The sequence below is a fragment of the Trachymyrmex cornetzi genome, unplaced genomic scaffold (assembly GCF_001594075.2).
Source record: "Trachymyrmex cornetzi isolate Tcor2-1 unplaced genomic scaffold, Tcor1.1 scaffold385, whole genome shotgun sequence".
Lineage (NCBI taxonomy): Eukaryota > Metazoa > Arthropoda > Insecta > Hymenoptera > Formicidae > Trachymyrmex > Trachymyrmex cornetzi.
Window position 1 is genome coordinate 176,041 of NW_017298586.1, and position 16,529 is coordinate 192,569.

The following is a 16,529-nucleotide window of genomic DNA, read 5'->3' on the forward strand; positions in this document are numbered from 1 at the left end:
AATATCTTCGAAACTATGCCACGTATGAAAAAATGTTTTATACAAAAGTTTTACAGTATTTTATGCTCTATATAATAGTGTATTCATTTATTTTTTAAATCAAATTTTTTAATTAACCCCTACCCCCATTTATCAGGGTTGCAAAATTAAAAAACTTTTTAAGAACAAAAATTAAAGAGCATCGGATGCCGAATCCATTCATGTATAATAATGTTATGGTTCCACGATTCAATTTTTCAGAAAACAAAATGATAATCGTGTTAAGACGCCACGCACGTTATCATCTCGTTTTCTGAAAAATTGAATCGTGGAACTATAACATTATTATACATGAATGGATTCGGCATCCGATTCTCTTTGATTTTTGTTTCATTCACAAAGTTTATGCCTACGAAAAAATTTTCCTTTCAAACAAAAATTACGATCATTCGATCGTCTTACGTAAAGTGTTTTCTGCTGATTATTCCACTAAACGTTAAATCTCACTTTATGCTAAACATTCAAACATCGAATGCAGTCGTATGTGTGCGTAGGGTTGCAAAATTAAAAAACTTTAACAACAAAAATCAAAGAGAATCGGATGCCGAATCCATTCATGTATAATAATGTTATAGTTCCACGATTCAATTTTTCAGAAAACGAGATGATAACGTGCGTGGCGTCTTAACACGATTATCATTTTGTTTTCTGAAAAATTGAATCGTGGAACCATAACATTATTATACATGAATGGATTCGGCATCCGATGCTCTTTAATTTTTGTTCTTAAAAAGTTTTTTAATTTTGCAACCCTGATAAATGGGGGTAGGGGTTAATTAAAAAATTTGATTTAAAAAATAAATGAATACACTATTATATAGAGCATAAAATACTGTAAAACTTTTGTATAAAACATTTTTTCATACGTGGCATAGTTTCGAAGATATTCGCTGAAAACGAAAAAATCTATTTTCTTCGTGGGGGTGTTTCACCCCCTAAACCTTGAGATAAGCCGCTATAAAAAAATATGGGTCAAATATTTTTTGATGCTTTACAACATATCCAAAGCGCATTAAAATCGGTGAGGGACAGTTCCGACCGTTCCCTTGTCAGATATATGATACGCGCTGATTACTTTCGGACTTGCAACACAATAACTGAAATAATAATAATTTTCCCAAATTAATCTAGATTGTTTATTTAATGCTACTAGCATCTTAAAACCTGTATAAAATTTAAGAAAATAATAATAATGTAATCTTCTTTTACGGACTCTCTTTCTCAAAATCAATAATCAAAAAATCCAAAAACCAGGACGAATAAGAGCGTGGTAATTAATACGCAAGATGTAATCATAAATCTTTATTCCATTTATTTTATTAATTACTACGCTGACTCTCATTCGCCCTGGTTTTTGGATTTTTTGATTAAGAAAATAATCTTCCACAATTTGCATGGCTAATTGCATCTCGCTGTTTCTATTCATCTTGATCTATAATAAAAAAATATTTGGATTCTTTCCATAAAAGTTCTTGCACAAGTTTTTCAAATATAATATTTTACAGTACTAAAATAATTAATCAAGCTTTCTTTTAACATGAGAGTGGCAAGCATTAAAAATTTATATAGTTAAAACTTCTTTACGTTTCAAAATTCTAGAACAGTGTCACATGTATACTTTAAAGTTCTTCGGGGAACTTTTACTTCCGTTTCCCGGTGAGGGAAACTTAGTTTCATCGAATTAGTGTTTCATTCTCTATTCTGCTTTATACTCTGTTTTACTTTACTTTATATTGCATTTTATTAACGTGAATTGTCTTAGGTCCGATTGCACCAATGTTACTTTGATTTTAAGCGAGGCTTAAAACACTTTCTGTCTCTGGCTCTTTTTAGTTTTAAAACAAGACAGATAAAGTTTTAAATCTCGCTTAATATCAAAGTGACGTTGGTGCAACCGGGTCTTAGAAATTTATTGACCAGTTTGATTCGCGATACTTTGGAAACATATTATATATTATACCTATACAAATATTTTTTTAAATTCCATCCAAAGATCATTCTTTGAGAGAAACATAAAAAAGCGAGCATTACATTAAACCGTCAGAGAAAGCGTACAATATGTTAAAATGCTACTCGAATGCTGCGTCGTTAAAATTACATGCCACGCGCACCATTATAGTCGTTCCGTGCTCAAAAGTATGATCGGATCTCCACGAATATGCTGCAAACATAGATCCGTATCATTCGTTCATGAATATAAACGATATTTTTTGACTCTTTCTTACTTTTATTTATGTTAAACTTAATTACGTGATCAGCTACTTATATTCGAGGAAGTAACGTTCCTTTAACTTTGTGTTGAGGTTCCTTTAACTTTGTGTCGATATTGAACGGCCTAGGCTATTACGGCCAACAAGATATGAAAAGAAATGGCTTTTAAGTAATTTCAAATATATTCCTAAATGCACTATGTCTTGTGGATAGTACTCTTCGATAGTGGCGAGTGATAGAATTGGCAAATCATTACTCTTACCCAACGTTTTGATAGTGTAAAGGAATATAGAAAGTTCATTCTCTCTTTCTCTGTTTTCAACTTTAAGGGGAATTTCGTTAGAATTTCCCAAATGGTTTTCATATCGAAACTTTGTTCAGAGATAAAAGAATTGCGATAAGAGCTGAATTTTTCGAATGTTTGATATTCAATACTTGTTCTGCTTGTGAAAAAAAATAATCAATTTTTTGTAATCCATTCTCGCTACGTCAAAGTTACAATAAAAGTTCAAGGAAATGCGCCGCAATTCTTCGACTTGAAACTTCGATTAAAAGTTCGCGCAAGTCGAAAGTGCGAACGTGTTTTTTTCCGATCGGTATAGCACAAGGATCCTTAAGCTTCACTAATGTAAGATTAACTTTAATAACGATTTAACTTATTGATCATTCAGATGTATTTGAGCGATAGGGTAAATTATTTCCTTTATTTCTCTTTTAAAGCACATTTAAATTTAAAAAATTATTTAGTACATAGATTTAAGATTGAAGATAATAAAAATAATTTTAATGGTAATATAAAACAAAAATGACATATTTATATTAAATAATATTTATATTAAATATTAATTATGTACAACGTAGATATTAATTATACTGACCATTAAAATTGCAACAATAAAAAAAAACGTATTATATTGAATAAAAATTTGAATTTGTAAGATAGATATGATAGAAATCTTCCAGTAAAAGATTGGGGGGATGTCCTAAAATATATCCTAAATACGGTAGACCAAACGCTTAAGATAGAATGAGATAGATATCCATGCATTTCATTATATCTTATGCGTTTATCTCATTTAAACATCATTCTGAAAATGGCGGACCAAGCGAACCAATCAAAAGTTGTCTAAATGATGTCCAATCTCTTGCTTGAGATCACAGTAGAATATGAAAATGAGTAGTTTTATACTTCTAATAAAAATACCAAGTCATACTTCTAAATCCTATATATCATAAATAATCTGCTAAATAAATATACCACGTTAATATCCTTTTTGATGTTGCAATTTTAATAGTAAATGTTAAGACGTTTGGTATTTTCTGGGACACATTCATCATAGTTATTTTAGCGCGTAATGTATCGTGTTATATGTTTATCTTTATCGAAGGATTGAATTATCAAAAAAGATTTGTGGAGAAATGCGTGGTGAAACGGGAAGTAAATTAATCAGGAAAGAAACCAAGAAGTTGAACTATCTCAGATAGCTATCCAGCTATGCAGTACCGACAATTGCGTGCATGCAAGCGATCCCTAGACCAATTATGATCACTTTCTTCTTCGCGGTTTTGCTGTACGTTGATCGACTTGGAACACAAAACGGAATCCTATCGTATGTGGCTCATAATGTTCTCATTTCTCTCGAAAGAAAATTGCGATAGTAAGTGAATTCTGCACCGTTAATGGTCCACAATAAAATGTATTATTTCGCGATATTGGCTTCTGTCATATTATGAAATCTGGCATGTCGTTTATTTTCATTCATATGTTGATTTTATAACATGGAGCGATAAAATGTTACCTGTAGTTTTATTTGAACGTTTAATAAAATTTTAAATCTCAATAAGTAAGATTTAAAAAAGATAGATTTTATTTTCGTACAATAATTTGCCATTTTGGCAAATAATAATTTAACATTTTGAAAATGGAGCTTGCACAGTAGATATGTACAATGGTAATTTTATTATCGTATCCTTTGTTAATTATCTAAGTTGCTTGTACATCTTTTTATGATGATGTTCCTATCTAGTGCTAATTGAAGATAACTTCAGTGGATCACGAGAGACCTGCATTAACCACGATGAGAAACGTGGTGGTTGAAAACTATTAAACTTCTATACATCTATGCATTCTTGTTTCTCATGTACTTTTATTGTTGTAATAAGTAAATTACTTCTAAATGATTAAAATTATTATCGTACAATGTATCGTAAAATGTAGCGACAAAATATATTCTATATAATTTTATGAACCGTGATCTGGAAAATTCAATTGTTTTTACTTAAAATTGTTGGAGGGTTTTAATATATATATATATATATATATATATATATATATATATATGTAGTTAAAATAATGTTGCAGGAATAATTATTATGAAATGTAATGCATAAATATAAAATATGCGTAATAAAAAATATGCATAATCTAATAAATATCACAATCCTTGTGCAATACAGCAGACAATACAACTATTACAAATGAATAAATACCAGAAAAAATTTATGAGTGAGATGAAAAGACTTCCATTCGAAATTAAATGGAAGTTCTTAACATTTGAATATTCTTTCATGAATATTCATTTACTCATTTACGGTATGTGTTTTAACAGTAGAAGCAGCAAAAAAGCCTCTTTCAAATAAATTAACTCTAACAAAAGCAGACGTATAAAGTAAAATAACCGTACAAAGAATCGTACTTAAATATATAGGTATCTCCACTTTTTTGTATTTCCATTTAAATTATCTTCTCGACAGTATCATGCTCGAATCAATTCCAGATACGATCTAAGTTTCAATTCACATTAATTTGCCGATTGACGCACGTTTATGTTGTAAGAAAAATTTTTTTTGATTTTGCGTCAGATATTAGAGCGCCATTCTACTTGGCATATACGGCCTTGATACAATGTCGCAAGTTTAAGCTTTCAGGAAGTAGCGAACCAAACTCTGTATACGAGAAACACACTACCGCGAAAGAGAAATGATAACCTCGAGAAACGGAAGATAACGAAGGAGATACCTTCAAAGGATACCTTGGAAGCATCTGTGCGCGAACTTCACAAAGTACTCTAGATAAAACACTCGGGATCTCTTGCCACTTGGAATTCTGCACTCTATCAATTTCGAGGACTATTTACCACTTTGTGAATTGGAAAGGCTCAGCCTCATGCATTAAAGTAAAGCGTTGAAGAACGTTCTATCGACTTAAAATGACAGAGATTACCGTAGAAAAGATTCTTATCTTTCTGCGAGCAAATATATTGTTTAAACATAATTTTACGTTTTCTATATTTAGACATCGAAATTTAATTGTGACAGAAATAATGCTCTTGAATATCGAAACCTATAAATATAAAAGATTAAATATTATAAAAACGTTACATATATTTAATATTTATAATCTAATATTCTTAAAAAATCATCAAATTCTATAAAAATTTCGAGATTAATATTTTTATATAAGATACATTAAATTGAATTCAATTTTATAAAATTCGTGTCTATTTTTTTACAATCGCGCGTGTTACTTCATAAATAATTCAGTGCTTGTATCGTATATCAAAGTCCTTGTCAAATATAGCACATAGTTATCGACTAATTCTTTTAAATGTGTGTATAACATACTCAGTAGTTAAAACTCGTTTTCAACAACGACACCAATGTAATATTTATCATGCTTTTAATAATTTACATTTTAATAATGTCAAATAACATGTGATACTTCAATCAGAATAATTTATTGATTTTATATGATACATTATTGTAATATAATTTCATTGAAATAATGATTTTCAAATCTGAGTAATAATTCAAATTTATAATTCAATTAATAATTCAGCTATTAAATAATATATTACATTATTTAAAAAATAATAAATTTAAAGGGTAGAAAAGTAAAATACATTTTTCTGAATCAAGCGAAAAATTTGTTATAAAGATCCCTTTTATTATAATTTCTCGTAAGTAAACTTCCAAAATCTGTTATGTAAGTGAGCTTAATTTATGATTCATTTTCTGTAATTTATCTGCGTGATTACTATTGTATCATGATCGTAGTTTCGAAGACGTCATTATCTGGCTAAAGTATATCCTACTCCCACTACGTAGATAGGTGTACCGGCGGGAACAGGTGGCGATCGGTCTGCAGGTACAATAATACTTCTTCGCCAGTCAGTGCGCAAACGAGAAAGTGAAGACCCGGTACCGGCCATCCAGGCTGATAGAGCATCTCGCATAAGATTAACAATCGCCCGCTCTCGACTCGGTCCAGCGAGTGCCGAAACTTAGCATCCGGTATGCGATTCCGCGCAATCGCGTATGTACCGAATCTTTTCTCGTGTTTAGAGCTTTTTCTTTATCGGTAAACGTGGAGTTGGTCTTCATCGAATTTATTCGAGGGACTATCTATCATCTCAAAAACCAAATTTCTTATCGAGAAGAAACGTGCAAGGAACAAGAATCGTTATCGGCAGCATCAGCTCGTGTTTTACATCTGTTCTCATTGCGTCAGCTATTTAAGGACCATTTGGAAATTCGTGAGTTATCTGGATTAATTTATCTAATGTCACATCGCGTGCGCCAACGATATCAGATGTCTTTCACGACATGTGTGTCAAGTAGGGACTCTTGTGTGACTAAAGGATGCTCGGCAAAAAAGAATACAAATCGAACTCAGTGATTTGATACTTCATTTGAGTTTTTTTCAATTATTTATTTCTAACAAAAAATGCACTTTTGTTTTAAATAAAGTTATCATTCAAAAATCTACGCCTCATCTAAAGAGAAAAATCTACACTTTATGTCACTGATCATCTTACTTAATCTTGACCCCAATTTTAATGAATTAGACTCGGTGCAATTAGTCATGGTGGTAGACCTTGTTCACGGTATCCAGGTTACGTGAAATTGCATAATCATTGTTTTCGCCAGTGATGTCTAGAGACACGTCGCAGAGGACCAAGGTTGTAACGTTTCTTATTTAGGAACGAATAAAAAAGGTCTATACGGTGATTCATTCAAGCTGTCCTAACCATAAACACATCGGCTATTCGAATTTATTTCTTCTATATCCGGTGTAATCAATTGTACGATTTTTCTTCGTAAAGTTCGCAATTTTAACTCGACGACGCTAAATAAGGGAAGCAAAGAAATATTATGTTAACGCGAATTTTTCCAGTTGAGTTTTCCAGTAATATAAAAAAAGATAAAGTGAAAAAATGTTGTGTTGAGAATGAATATTAATTTTTCTTTTGTTAATATATTTACATGAAACCACTCATTTAAAAAATTATTATATGTATATTTCGAAAAAATCTTATGCCACAATCTATTTTAATCAATAAAAAAAAAAAAAGAAATGAAGGAAAAAGTAATTAATTACTATACATCTTAATTTGTGGCATAAAGTGTTCTATTTAATTTTCTTATACACGACTAATGTAAGTCTTTCAATATGCAAGATTATGTATCTTTATTGCGCAGTCTCATTTTATAAATGCCACGATACAAGACAGGTGCGCTTCGACCCGTGAAGTCATACGGAGACAACCGACTTCGTCGTCGGTCGGATGTTAACCATCGACTGTTCACACTGCGGAACTTCTTCCGGCCCGGTCACGTAGGATATTCCCGTCGCGTTTCACTACGTGCAAACCCTTGGTCATTTCTTTGCGCGGTGCTGCCTGAATGCAGGTGCAATGATAGAGACTATTATTGACCGGAAATCACGACTGATTTTAATTCTATCGCAGCTTGCACACAGAATAAACGCTCGATGTGCAAAAATGTCTGTTGCAACGTTTAATGTGCGTATAATAAAGCATTTTTATCTTTTTCCCAGCTTACAATATCATATTTATACATTATGAAACCTTGATACAGTGAGCACAGCTAACAGTATACATTTGTATCGTGGGTTTGTTCCATTTATGATATCCTACATCAAAGCAAAATTGAGCTCGTTTCAACAAAGTGGAAGCTCGAGGTATTTGTCTTCTCCCTTGCTTGATACATCAGAAATAAATTTATTCTATACAAGAAAATGTTATTTCTCTTGTGTCGAGAGCATTTTATATTCCATGCTTTCAATTGGTTTTTATAGAGACGATATACGTAGGTATGATTACCGTTTTTTTAAATTAACAACATCATATTTTCCGTGCATAATTGATGTACTTTTTATTCATGCATATTTAAATAACATTAATCGATAACTTGATTGCGCAGTTTGAATATTCATTTCCGTGCTTTACCTTGATGGTTAAATATTAATCGTCCACCGTTTCAAATTTGAAGTCCTTTTCGAACTTCGCAAGCACATGCAGCGCAGTTTTAAATTTACAAGCGTCGTTGAGTAATTAGAGTAACAAGATAAGCACTGATTGGTCACAATTCGAGCGTGTCCTATCACGTTATCGATAACCAATCATCACTCGTGAAAACATGAAAAGAAGTGAAGCTATTAGAGAAAACGATTACATCACAATGAAATTTCAATCTTATATAAAATGCATTATAAATTCGTAAGAAATTTTAAATAATATTCTATAATTAACATGATAATAAAAAATGCTGTAGTTAATAGATTTTATTTGTTCTATTAAATCGAAAATCGATTCCATGAAACATTTCCATATAATTATTATTATAGTATAAAAAAAGTCGAACTTTAACACGATGACATGTAAAACTTATATAAAGAAAAAAATGAAGAAAAAAGTAAATCACCACCCGAGGCCGATCTTTTTGCACATACATACATTGAAAACAGCGTGCAAAGTTACCCGAGATAACTCGTGATAATCTTACGTAACTAAGCTCCGTGTTCAGACGAACACAATGAGATGACGATACGCCATTTGCATTCGGACTTCAAGGATTCACGTTCGTTAAGACGGGCAGTCGGCCGAAAGGACACGTCCGTTTTCAGTACGGATATTCAAGTGGAAAAAACCGCATACGATTGTACGTAGACGTGCCATGTCATATCACGATGTTCATAAAAGATTTTTGGAATCTAAAAAGATACACGCAACGGCAGATTCATACCTCAATTTCATACCTTATGTTATAATGCAAGATTCTCCGAAAGAGATTTTCACACGTATTCTTCTGCTTCTATATTTTGCCAGCATGTTTCTTTTAACATTAATTAAATATCTTGTTAGCGTATTATACAGAGAGACATAAAGAGTAAATTATAGGGGAGACCAGGGCTGGCTGTCATACGGAATTGATTGTCAAAAAGCTTTTGTTTATTGTCAATAACTTCTGATGTTTGTTATTTCCACAAGCAGTAATGAAATGGCGCGTGAATTTTTCGCTATTGGTTAAAGAGATTGATTACGCAAGTAATATTTAGAGCATACTCGAGTATTAAGTAAGCAAATTAGCCATAACAACTTTATTTTCGTATCAAATAAGCTTTATGTAACGTCGTTGTCTTTTTAATAAAGGAAAATATTAAAAAATTAATGACTAAAATTTTTATATATATTTTTTTAAGCAGATTTTTTTAAACTTTAAATTTCGTACGTATATTGGCGTTTACGTATTGAAACAATTTAATTAACATATTTTAATTAAATCGTCACAATATTTTAATTCACAAACTTGTAAGCTATTTTTCCATGTATAATTCAAAAGTTTTATGTTATTATTTTCAAAAAGAAACAATAAGAACTTATCTCCAGATCTGGGATTAAAAGCACTGTGTAAACTAGGAAACAAGAAATATAATGTAAATATAGAATCTGACATAAGCATAGTTTCCGTTTTACCTTCGCATGTAAATAAAATTCACCGGCGAAAAATTCATGAATTTACTACAGAAAGTGTGTAAATAGGAGCAAGGCGAGCGATTTAATACCACAATTCGAGCATTAGCGTTACTAGAAGGACACAACTTTTAGATTTTTATTTTATAATGTAACACAAAGAATTAAAAAAAAATTAAAGGATGTTACGTTTTCTTCTTTTAACATCTTTAAAGTAAACTGAAAAAATAAATATTAGAGGAAAGGACGTGGAAATAAAAAATTGATTTATTTACTCGAATGTTCATTGATTAGAAATATATTAGATACTAATTTATCAGCACTTATTGTGGAAATTCGCGCGTCGCGCGCATGTAATATTATTTTTTAATATCCGATATAAATAACTTTCTTGTTAAATAAAAACATGAAATAGAAAATATCCCTAACACAGTTGTTATATCGTATATATTGTATAATAAAGTGTTTCATTACCATTTATTATGAATGCATCCATATGCACAGTCGGATACGATAAATCACGGCAATCATCAAGAAAATGATAATGAGAGATACAGTTTGTTATACTGTGCAATAAAAAAGCAATAATCTTTTAAATATAGGATAAAAATACTAATTGTAAGTGCTAAATCTTATCTTAAAAGATTGTTGAAATAATGAATTATAACGTCCTTTCCTATGAAACAAGAAAATTCGTTGTTTATAGAGGAACTCGAAAACGTTCTCGTAAACATAAAAGATTCGCCATTGTACTATTATGCCTTTTTCCCTCGACGTTTTAACGCATAGAAATTTTTCCGGGTTCGTCCAACTCACTGATTCGCATGTAGATAATTTTCCACGATGCGTTGTTGATGTGATAATTCGCTCATAAAAGAAGAGATGAATATATGCATCGATACATCTACATGTTAATGAATATTGTGGGTCACCTAAGCCACATATGGTAATTAATGAGATATTAAAGTTACGTCACTTTATGTCGTCTGTTGTGTCAATAAAGAGCAATGCTCACAAGTTCATTAGTTGTTAAATATACAGCGATTGCATTACTGCTTCGTAAAGATTATTCATCATGCGAAAAATATCGTAAGGAGATCTGCGTATTTATATTGAATATTTTAGTAATAATAATACGGGTTGCATAAAAGCATACAATGTAATTAATAGGTCTTGGATACATTCAGTAGATTTCCCCTGAATAAAAACTCAATTTAGAGCAATTATAGTGTTTTAATTAATTTTCAATATGAAATCTATCTTAGTAATTAAGCTTCGAATAAAAATTCCATTAAACAGTACGAGCATTTAATTAAATACAAAATTAACTAAAGAATGTAGGAGCGGTGAATATATTCGCAGTGAAAGTTCAAGATTAATTTGTTTGCGAGTCCTCTTGATTTTCAAAACTTTCGAATTAAGTTATGCAACTTTTTAATTAAGCTTCTAAACTTGATGTTTTTATTGTGGTAAAAGTAACTTTAAATTTCCCCGAGGATCAGTAATAGGGAGAAAGTACTCTCTGATACAATGCAAAATACGTCAATTATATATTGTACCCGGTAGAAACCTGTCATAGTATATGATTTTATTATTGCGTTTCCTATGATTTAAAACTGTTACCACGCAATTGCGCGATTTTAATTGCAGAGAGGGCAGCCGCTACGACTCCCACTCGGCACAGTCGACACAGGATCGCAGGAAGCTGCTGAAACGTACGAGGAGTCTTGCAGTAATATCGGAAGACGATTCTCGACAGGATCGAGAAGCGGCGAATTTTCGGCTAGGCCAGTCGACCTTTGATTTGCCCAGGAGACATCAATTGATCCCGAGGGCTAAGCTAATCGATCGGAATTCTCTCAAGGACAGGTTAGCTCTTTTATCGAGAGAAAGACCGCAACTCGGTCACAAACCGCGCTCTTGACCTATTCTTTAATTAATTTAATTAATAGACTACTATGTGAAAAATGAAGATAATAACAGTTGAGAAGACTTTATTTTATTTAATAGCTGTTTTTAACAAGATTAATATTAGATGGCATTGCGTTGGAATAAAAGTTCGTAACATTACTTGTATTACATCTACATGTTCTCAAAAAATATTGCAAAAAAATTGGTAATTATTATTCGATAAAGCAAAATTTCAGTTTTAAGACTGTGAATTGTGGTACGATGATTTTTAACAGAGTTACGAACAATCGAAGTTAAAATACTTCTTTTATTTAATTCGGATAATTTAGTAACAAAAAATCTTAGGAACATTTTAAAGAAATAACGATTTTTAGAAAAAACTTTAAGCTTTCACACACACAGAAAGAAAGTTAAAAATTTTCGCAAGTTTTTTGGACATGTGACAGGTGTACAGAGTGAAAAGAAAATTTTGTCCAGCTTGTAGTTTTCTATATATAAAAGTTACCAAAACTCACAGAAATTCAAAAGATATTTAATAACTTTTAAGAGAGATTTTAAGCATCCCTTTTTTTAAATTTATATTTTTAACAAAGTTATATCTATTTGAATTTGGAAATTCATATTGTTACGAACTTTTGTTTCAACCCAATATATTAACCAATTAATTTGAAAATTGTTCCTTTTAAAGTATTTGAGACAACGGATCATTTTAATGAATAAAAATTCTGGCACATTTTTTAACAATCTCATATTTCATAATAATCTCAATATCTCAACAAAAGAACAATAAACAGTTAATCCCCAACAAAGCCAATTATGGTAGCTGAGTCTCTTCACGTGCAATAAATTTGATCTCTTTGCTCTGAACTTGCATTATTTGCTTGCAGTGATTGGTAAATTATTGCAAACATCACAGACACAGTGGAAACTCGATCGATCAGCGACTATCAATGTTCTTCAACAAAATACTAGAAGGACTTGAAGTTCCTTTCAAAGTAATATAAGAACTTCATAAAGAAACTTTATTGAAATATGATTCCAACTTGATATCTCCTCGTTGCGGAATCAAATCGAACAGTTGAACAACGGGAAAATAACTCACTTTTTGTTTTTGTCACCTATTTACGGTCCAATGGAGGCAATCTAATTCGATGCATACCACCGTTGGCGAATAAAAAAAATTATTGTATTTTAAACATACTTTGGCGTATAATATCAAAGTGATTGAGATTTTATAGCGCAATAATTAGTTGAGATAGAAATATTTAAAATAATTTTGCGATTCTATATATTAAAAGTTCTTTTAAATAAGTTAATGTAATAGTTTGAAATCAATTACTATATTATAACGAGCAAGGGGATTTAACAAAGTTATTTTTTCAATTTAATAAAATTAAAATGAAATTAAAAAATTTGTTCAATATTCTTCCACACACACATTTAATTTTATCAGCTAATATTACCAGCATACAGATTCGATAAGCTCAGATAAGTTATTGAAGTCATAATGACTTATACAGATGCTCTTTTCAGATTTATATTACTTACATTTTACAAGCGCTTTAAAGTTATACAAATGCAAATTTTATTCAAGAGCAATCGGTCAAGAGGTTCACTTTGTTCCAGACTCTCCAAGAGTCAGCAGCATCTATCGGACTCTTACGAGAGATTCAACGAGGCAAAATCTTATCATTCGCGATCGACGTGCGGCCTTTACTCGATTTCATCGGGTCTCGAGTCTCTTCCAGATCCATTGTCTTATACTCGCAAAAATCGTATTGATCCTGATCGACTGAATATTCTCGACTGGCCGGATCCTCCAAGGCGGTACCGCAGCGTGCAAAATTTGGATACTGTAAGCGGATTGGTTGATATCGTCGAAGATAATTGGCCTATTGAAGGCAATCGAAGTATCGATTGCATATATACACAGGTGAAATATGTCTCTTGTCGATAAAAAATTATAAAACTGCTAATTTACATCATGCGAAAGAAAAACATCTCTCATTCGAGCTTATGTTCAAGAAAATTAATAAATTGTTTTAGTCAATCAAAACTAGCTTTGTAGTCATTGAGTTCATTTCGAAAATAACATTACTGCGTTTAATTATATTGGTTTGTAATAAGTTGCGGTACATATGGATAACTTAATTTATATGATAATGATAAAGTATATTACAATGTATTAGAATGTATATCAGAATATATATCTATATAAAATATACAGAGGGTATATTATAATACACAGTAAAAAATTGTGCGTCCATATGTAGAATTTTTCTTGTGTTACCACATTTTGATTATTACTTCAATGTAAAATAAACATACGACTGATATGTTATTATTTTTGTAACATTTTGATGTGTTAGATGTTCATGTCACCTTTCTAACTTAACAATTGCGTATGTCAATTAAAAATGGAATATTATTTTGAGTGTTTTTAACACAATTGTTTCAATTAATCTATATATCTCAAAGTCAATTTAATATCTAAGAATTTTTTCATTCACATTATACGAACAAAAATGTTTTATTAACATTTTCTTACGAGTTACTGCAACTACTCTTCTATGTACTCTACTTATTTTATATGTTAGTTTTAAATCACCCTTAAAGTCAAAATAACTAATATAAATGTAAAGTATTGTGTCAATTATTTAACATTACTAGTTCGTCAATAAATAACGCAAGACGAATGAGTTACTTTAACTTAAAATTTAGAGTGGATCTCCTGGGATATGTAAAAAATGTTAAAATTAACATTTTCTTTTTTACTGTGTACATATTCGAATTTAAATGTCAAAACTTCGGGAGTGTGTATATTCGTGAGTGGATCGATAATCTAAGAAAAAGTTCTTTAGAGATATTCTCGTTTTTTATATTTAAATTTGGAACACCCTATACATTAGAAACTGACGATGAAATCTTCAATTACTAATTTGATTAAAGTTTGCTCGGTATAATGATGTATCGTGTTTGAGATCAGCCGTGCTGGGACTTCTCAATATATTAGCAGGATTAAGAAGTTTGTTGCCAACATTAATTAAAATGATAAAGATCATTATATAGTGGTCCAGTTTCCTATGTCGTCATTATCTTTAATGCGGCTGCTTAATTAAATTTTAACTAGGTTAGATTGATTTCCACAAATTTAATTTTTGGTAAAACAATGTCTTTTTATGAGATCCATAAAACTAAAATAAAGATCGACTTATATTACTTGTGAATTCTTACTAAACTTTGTTAAATAACAAAAATTACAACTGAGGGGACGGTGAATTGAATTAAGAGCCGACTCTTTCAAATTTCACTGTGTTTATATTACAAAAACATTTTCTTATAATAAAAGGTTCGGCTTATAAGAAAACTAGTTTTCCTGAAAATTGACTGAATGACAACTTTCTATAGAAAAGAATGTATGAAAAGCAACGTGCTTATAGATGTGCTTTCCTATTTAGGTGAAGCGCAAGCGTAAGGAGCATCGGAGTTTAGATAGCATCCTCTTCGAAGACGATGGGGAATTGGAATACTTCGACGTACTGAATTTGTTACCTCTCTCTAACATACGGTTGGAATATAACGAGACTGACTTGTCGAGTGACAGTAATTTCGCACGTAAAAAAATACACGGTTTGCGAGATTTAAGAGTACTAGAGTATAACGAGCCGAATGAGGTTTCGCCGACGAGGAGCAGCAACGCTACAGACGAGGAGAAGTGTAAAGAGCATGAGGTGAATGACGAATCTGAGAAAGAGCTGCGTGAGAATCTTAATTCCGAGGGAACGTCTAAGAGGACGGATTCAAACCGGCGACAGCATCGAGAAACTGACGAGAGTTTCGGAGCAGATTCAAAGATTAACTCAGTGAATCAGTTCACGGATCAGTACTCCCCCTCCTCATCTAAGATCGATCATAGGAGAACCGATGTTGAAAATTTTGTGATTTCCTGCGAGGAAGAGGATCAGAAATTCGAGGAGATAGAGGACTACAAATCGATCTGGATTTCAGACGAAAATCAAAACAAAATGTCACGAAGACCGCAAGTTCTTAAAGTCGTCGACAATGATGTCACCAGGAGACGCCATCGGCGCTCTGTCGTGGAGATTGATGCCATCGTTGAAGACGTGCCAAAAGATAAGAGATCGCAGGAGATTACGGAGGAAGTAAACGAGCGTCTTAATGCCTCTATAATTACATCGATAAATAATGTGAACGAGAAGGACGAAGGCCATGGAAGGAAAGCGAAAGTTAGTATGAGATACGATGGAATATTTCTACTAAAGAAAAAAATGTTTAATTATATTTCTTTATCTCAATAAGTTATTCTATTGGATTAGGACAAAAATTCATAACACTATGAATTTCAAACATCTGTAACTTTGTTAAAAATAAATAAAATTTAAATTTAAAAATAGGATTTTAAAGCATAAATCTCTACTTTCTAGAAATCAATATGTCATTTGAGTTTCTGTTTGATAATTTTTACATGTTGAAAACTACGAGTTGGGCTAAAAGGAACATTTTCTTTCCTGGAAACTGTTACGTACCAAAAAACTTGCAAAAATTTTTTATTTTCTAACGTGAAAGCTTAAA

At 31.4% G+C, this 16,529-nt stretch overlaps 2 protein-coding genes across 2 annotated transcripts in view; one reads left to right on the forward strand and one right to left on the reverse strand.

Annotated features, from left to right (window-relative positions):
* Positions 1–16,529, reverse strand: part of MCU (mitochondrial calcium uniporter) — a 67,388-nt gene that overhangs the window by 18,337 nt on the left and 32,522 nt on the right. The gene's annotated exons all lie outside the window — the stretch shown is intronic.
* Positions 1–16,529, forward strand: part of jv (javelin) — a 32,001-nt gene that overhangs the window by 12,178 nt on the left and 3,294 nt on the right. Inside the window, exons 3-5 of the mRNA XM_018511717.1 lie at positions 11,676–11,894; positions 13,563–13,869; positions 15,395–16,183. Of these exons, the coding sequence (XP_018367219.1) occupies positions 11,676–11,894; positions 13,563–13,869; positions 15,395–16,183 (1,315 nt within the window). The remainder of the gene's footprint in view (positions 1–11,675; positions 11,895–13,562; positions 13,870–15,394; positions 16,184–16,529) is intronic.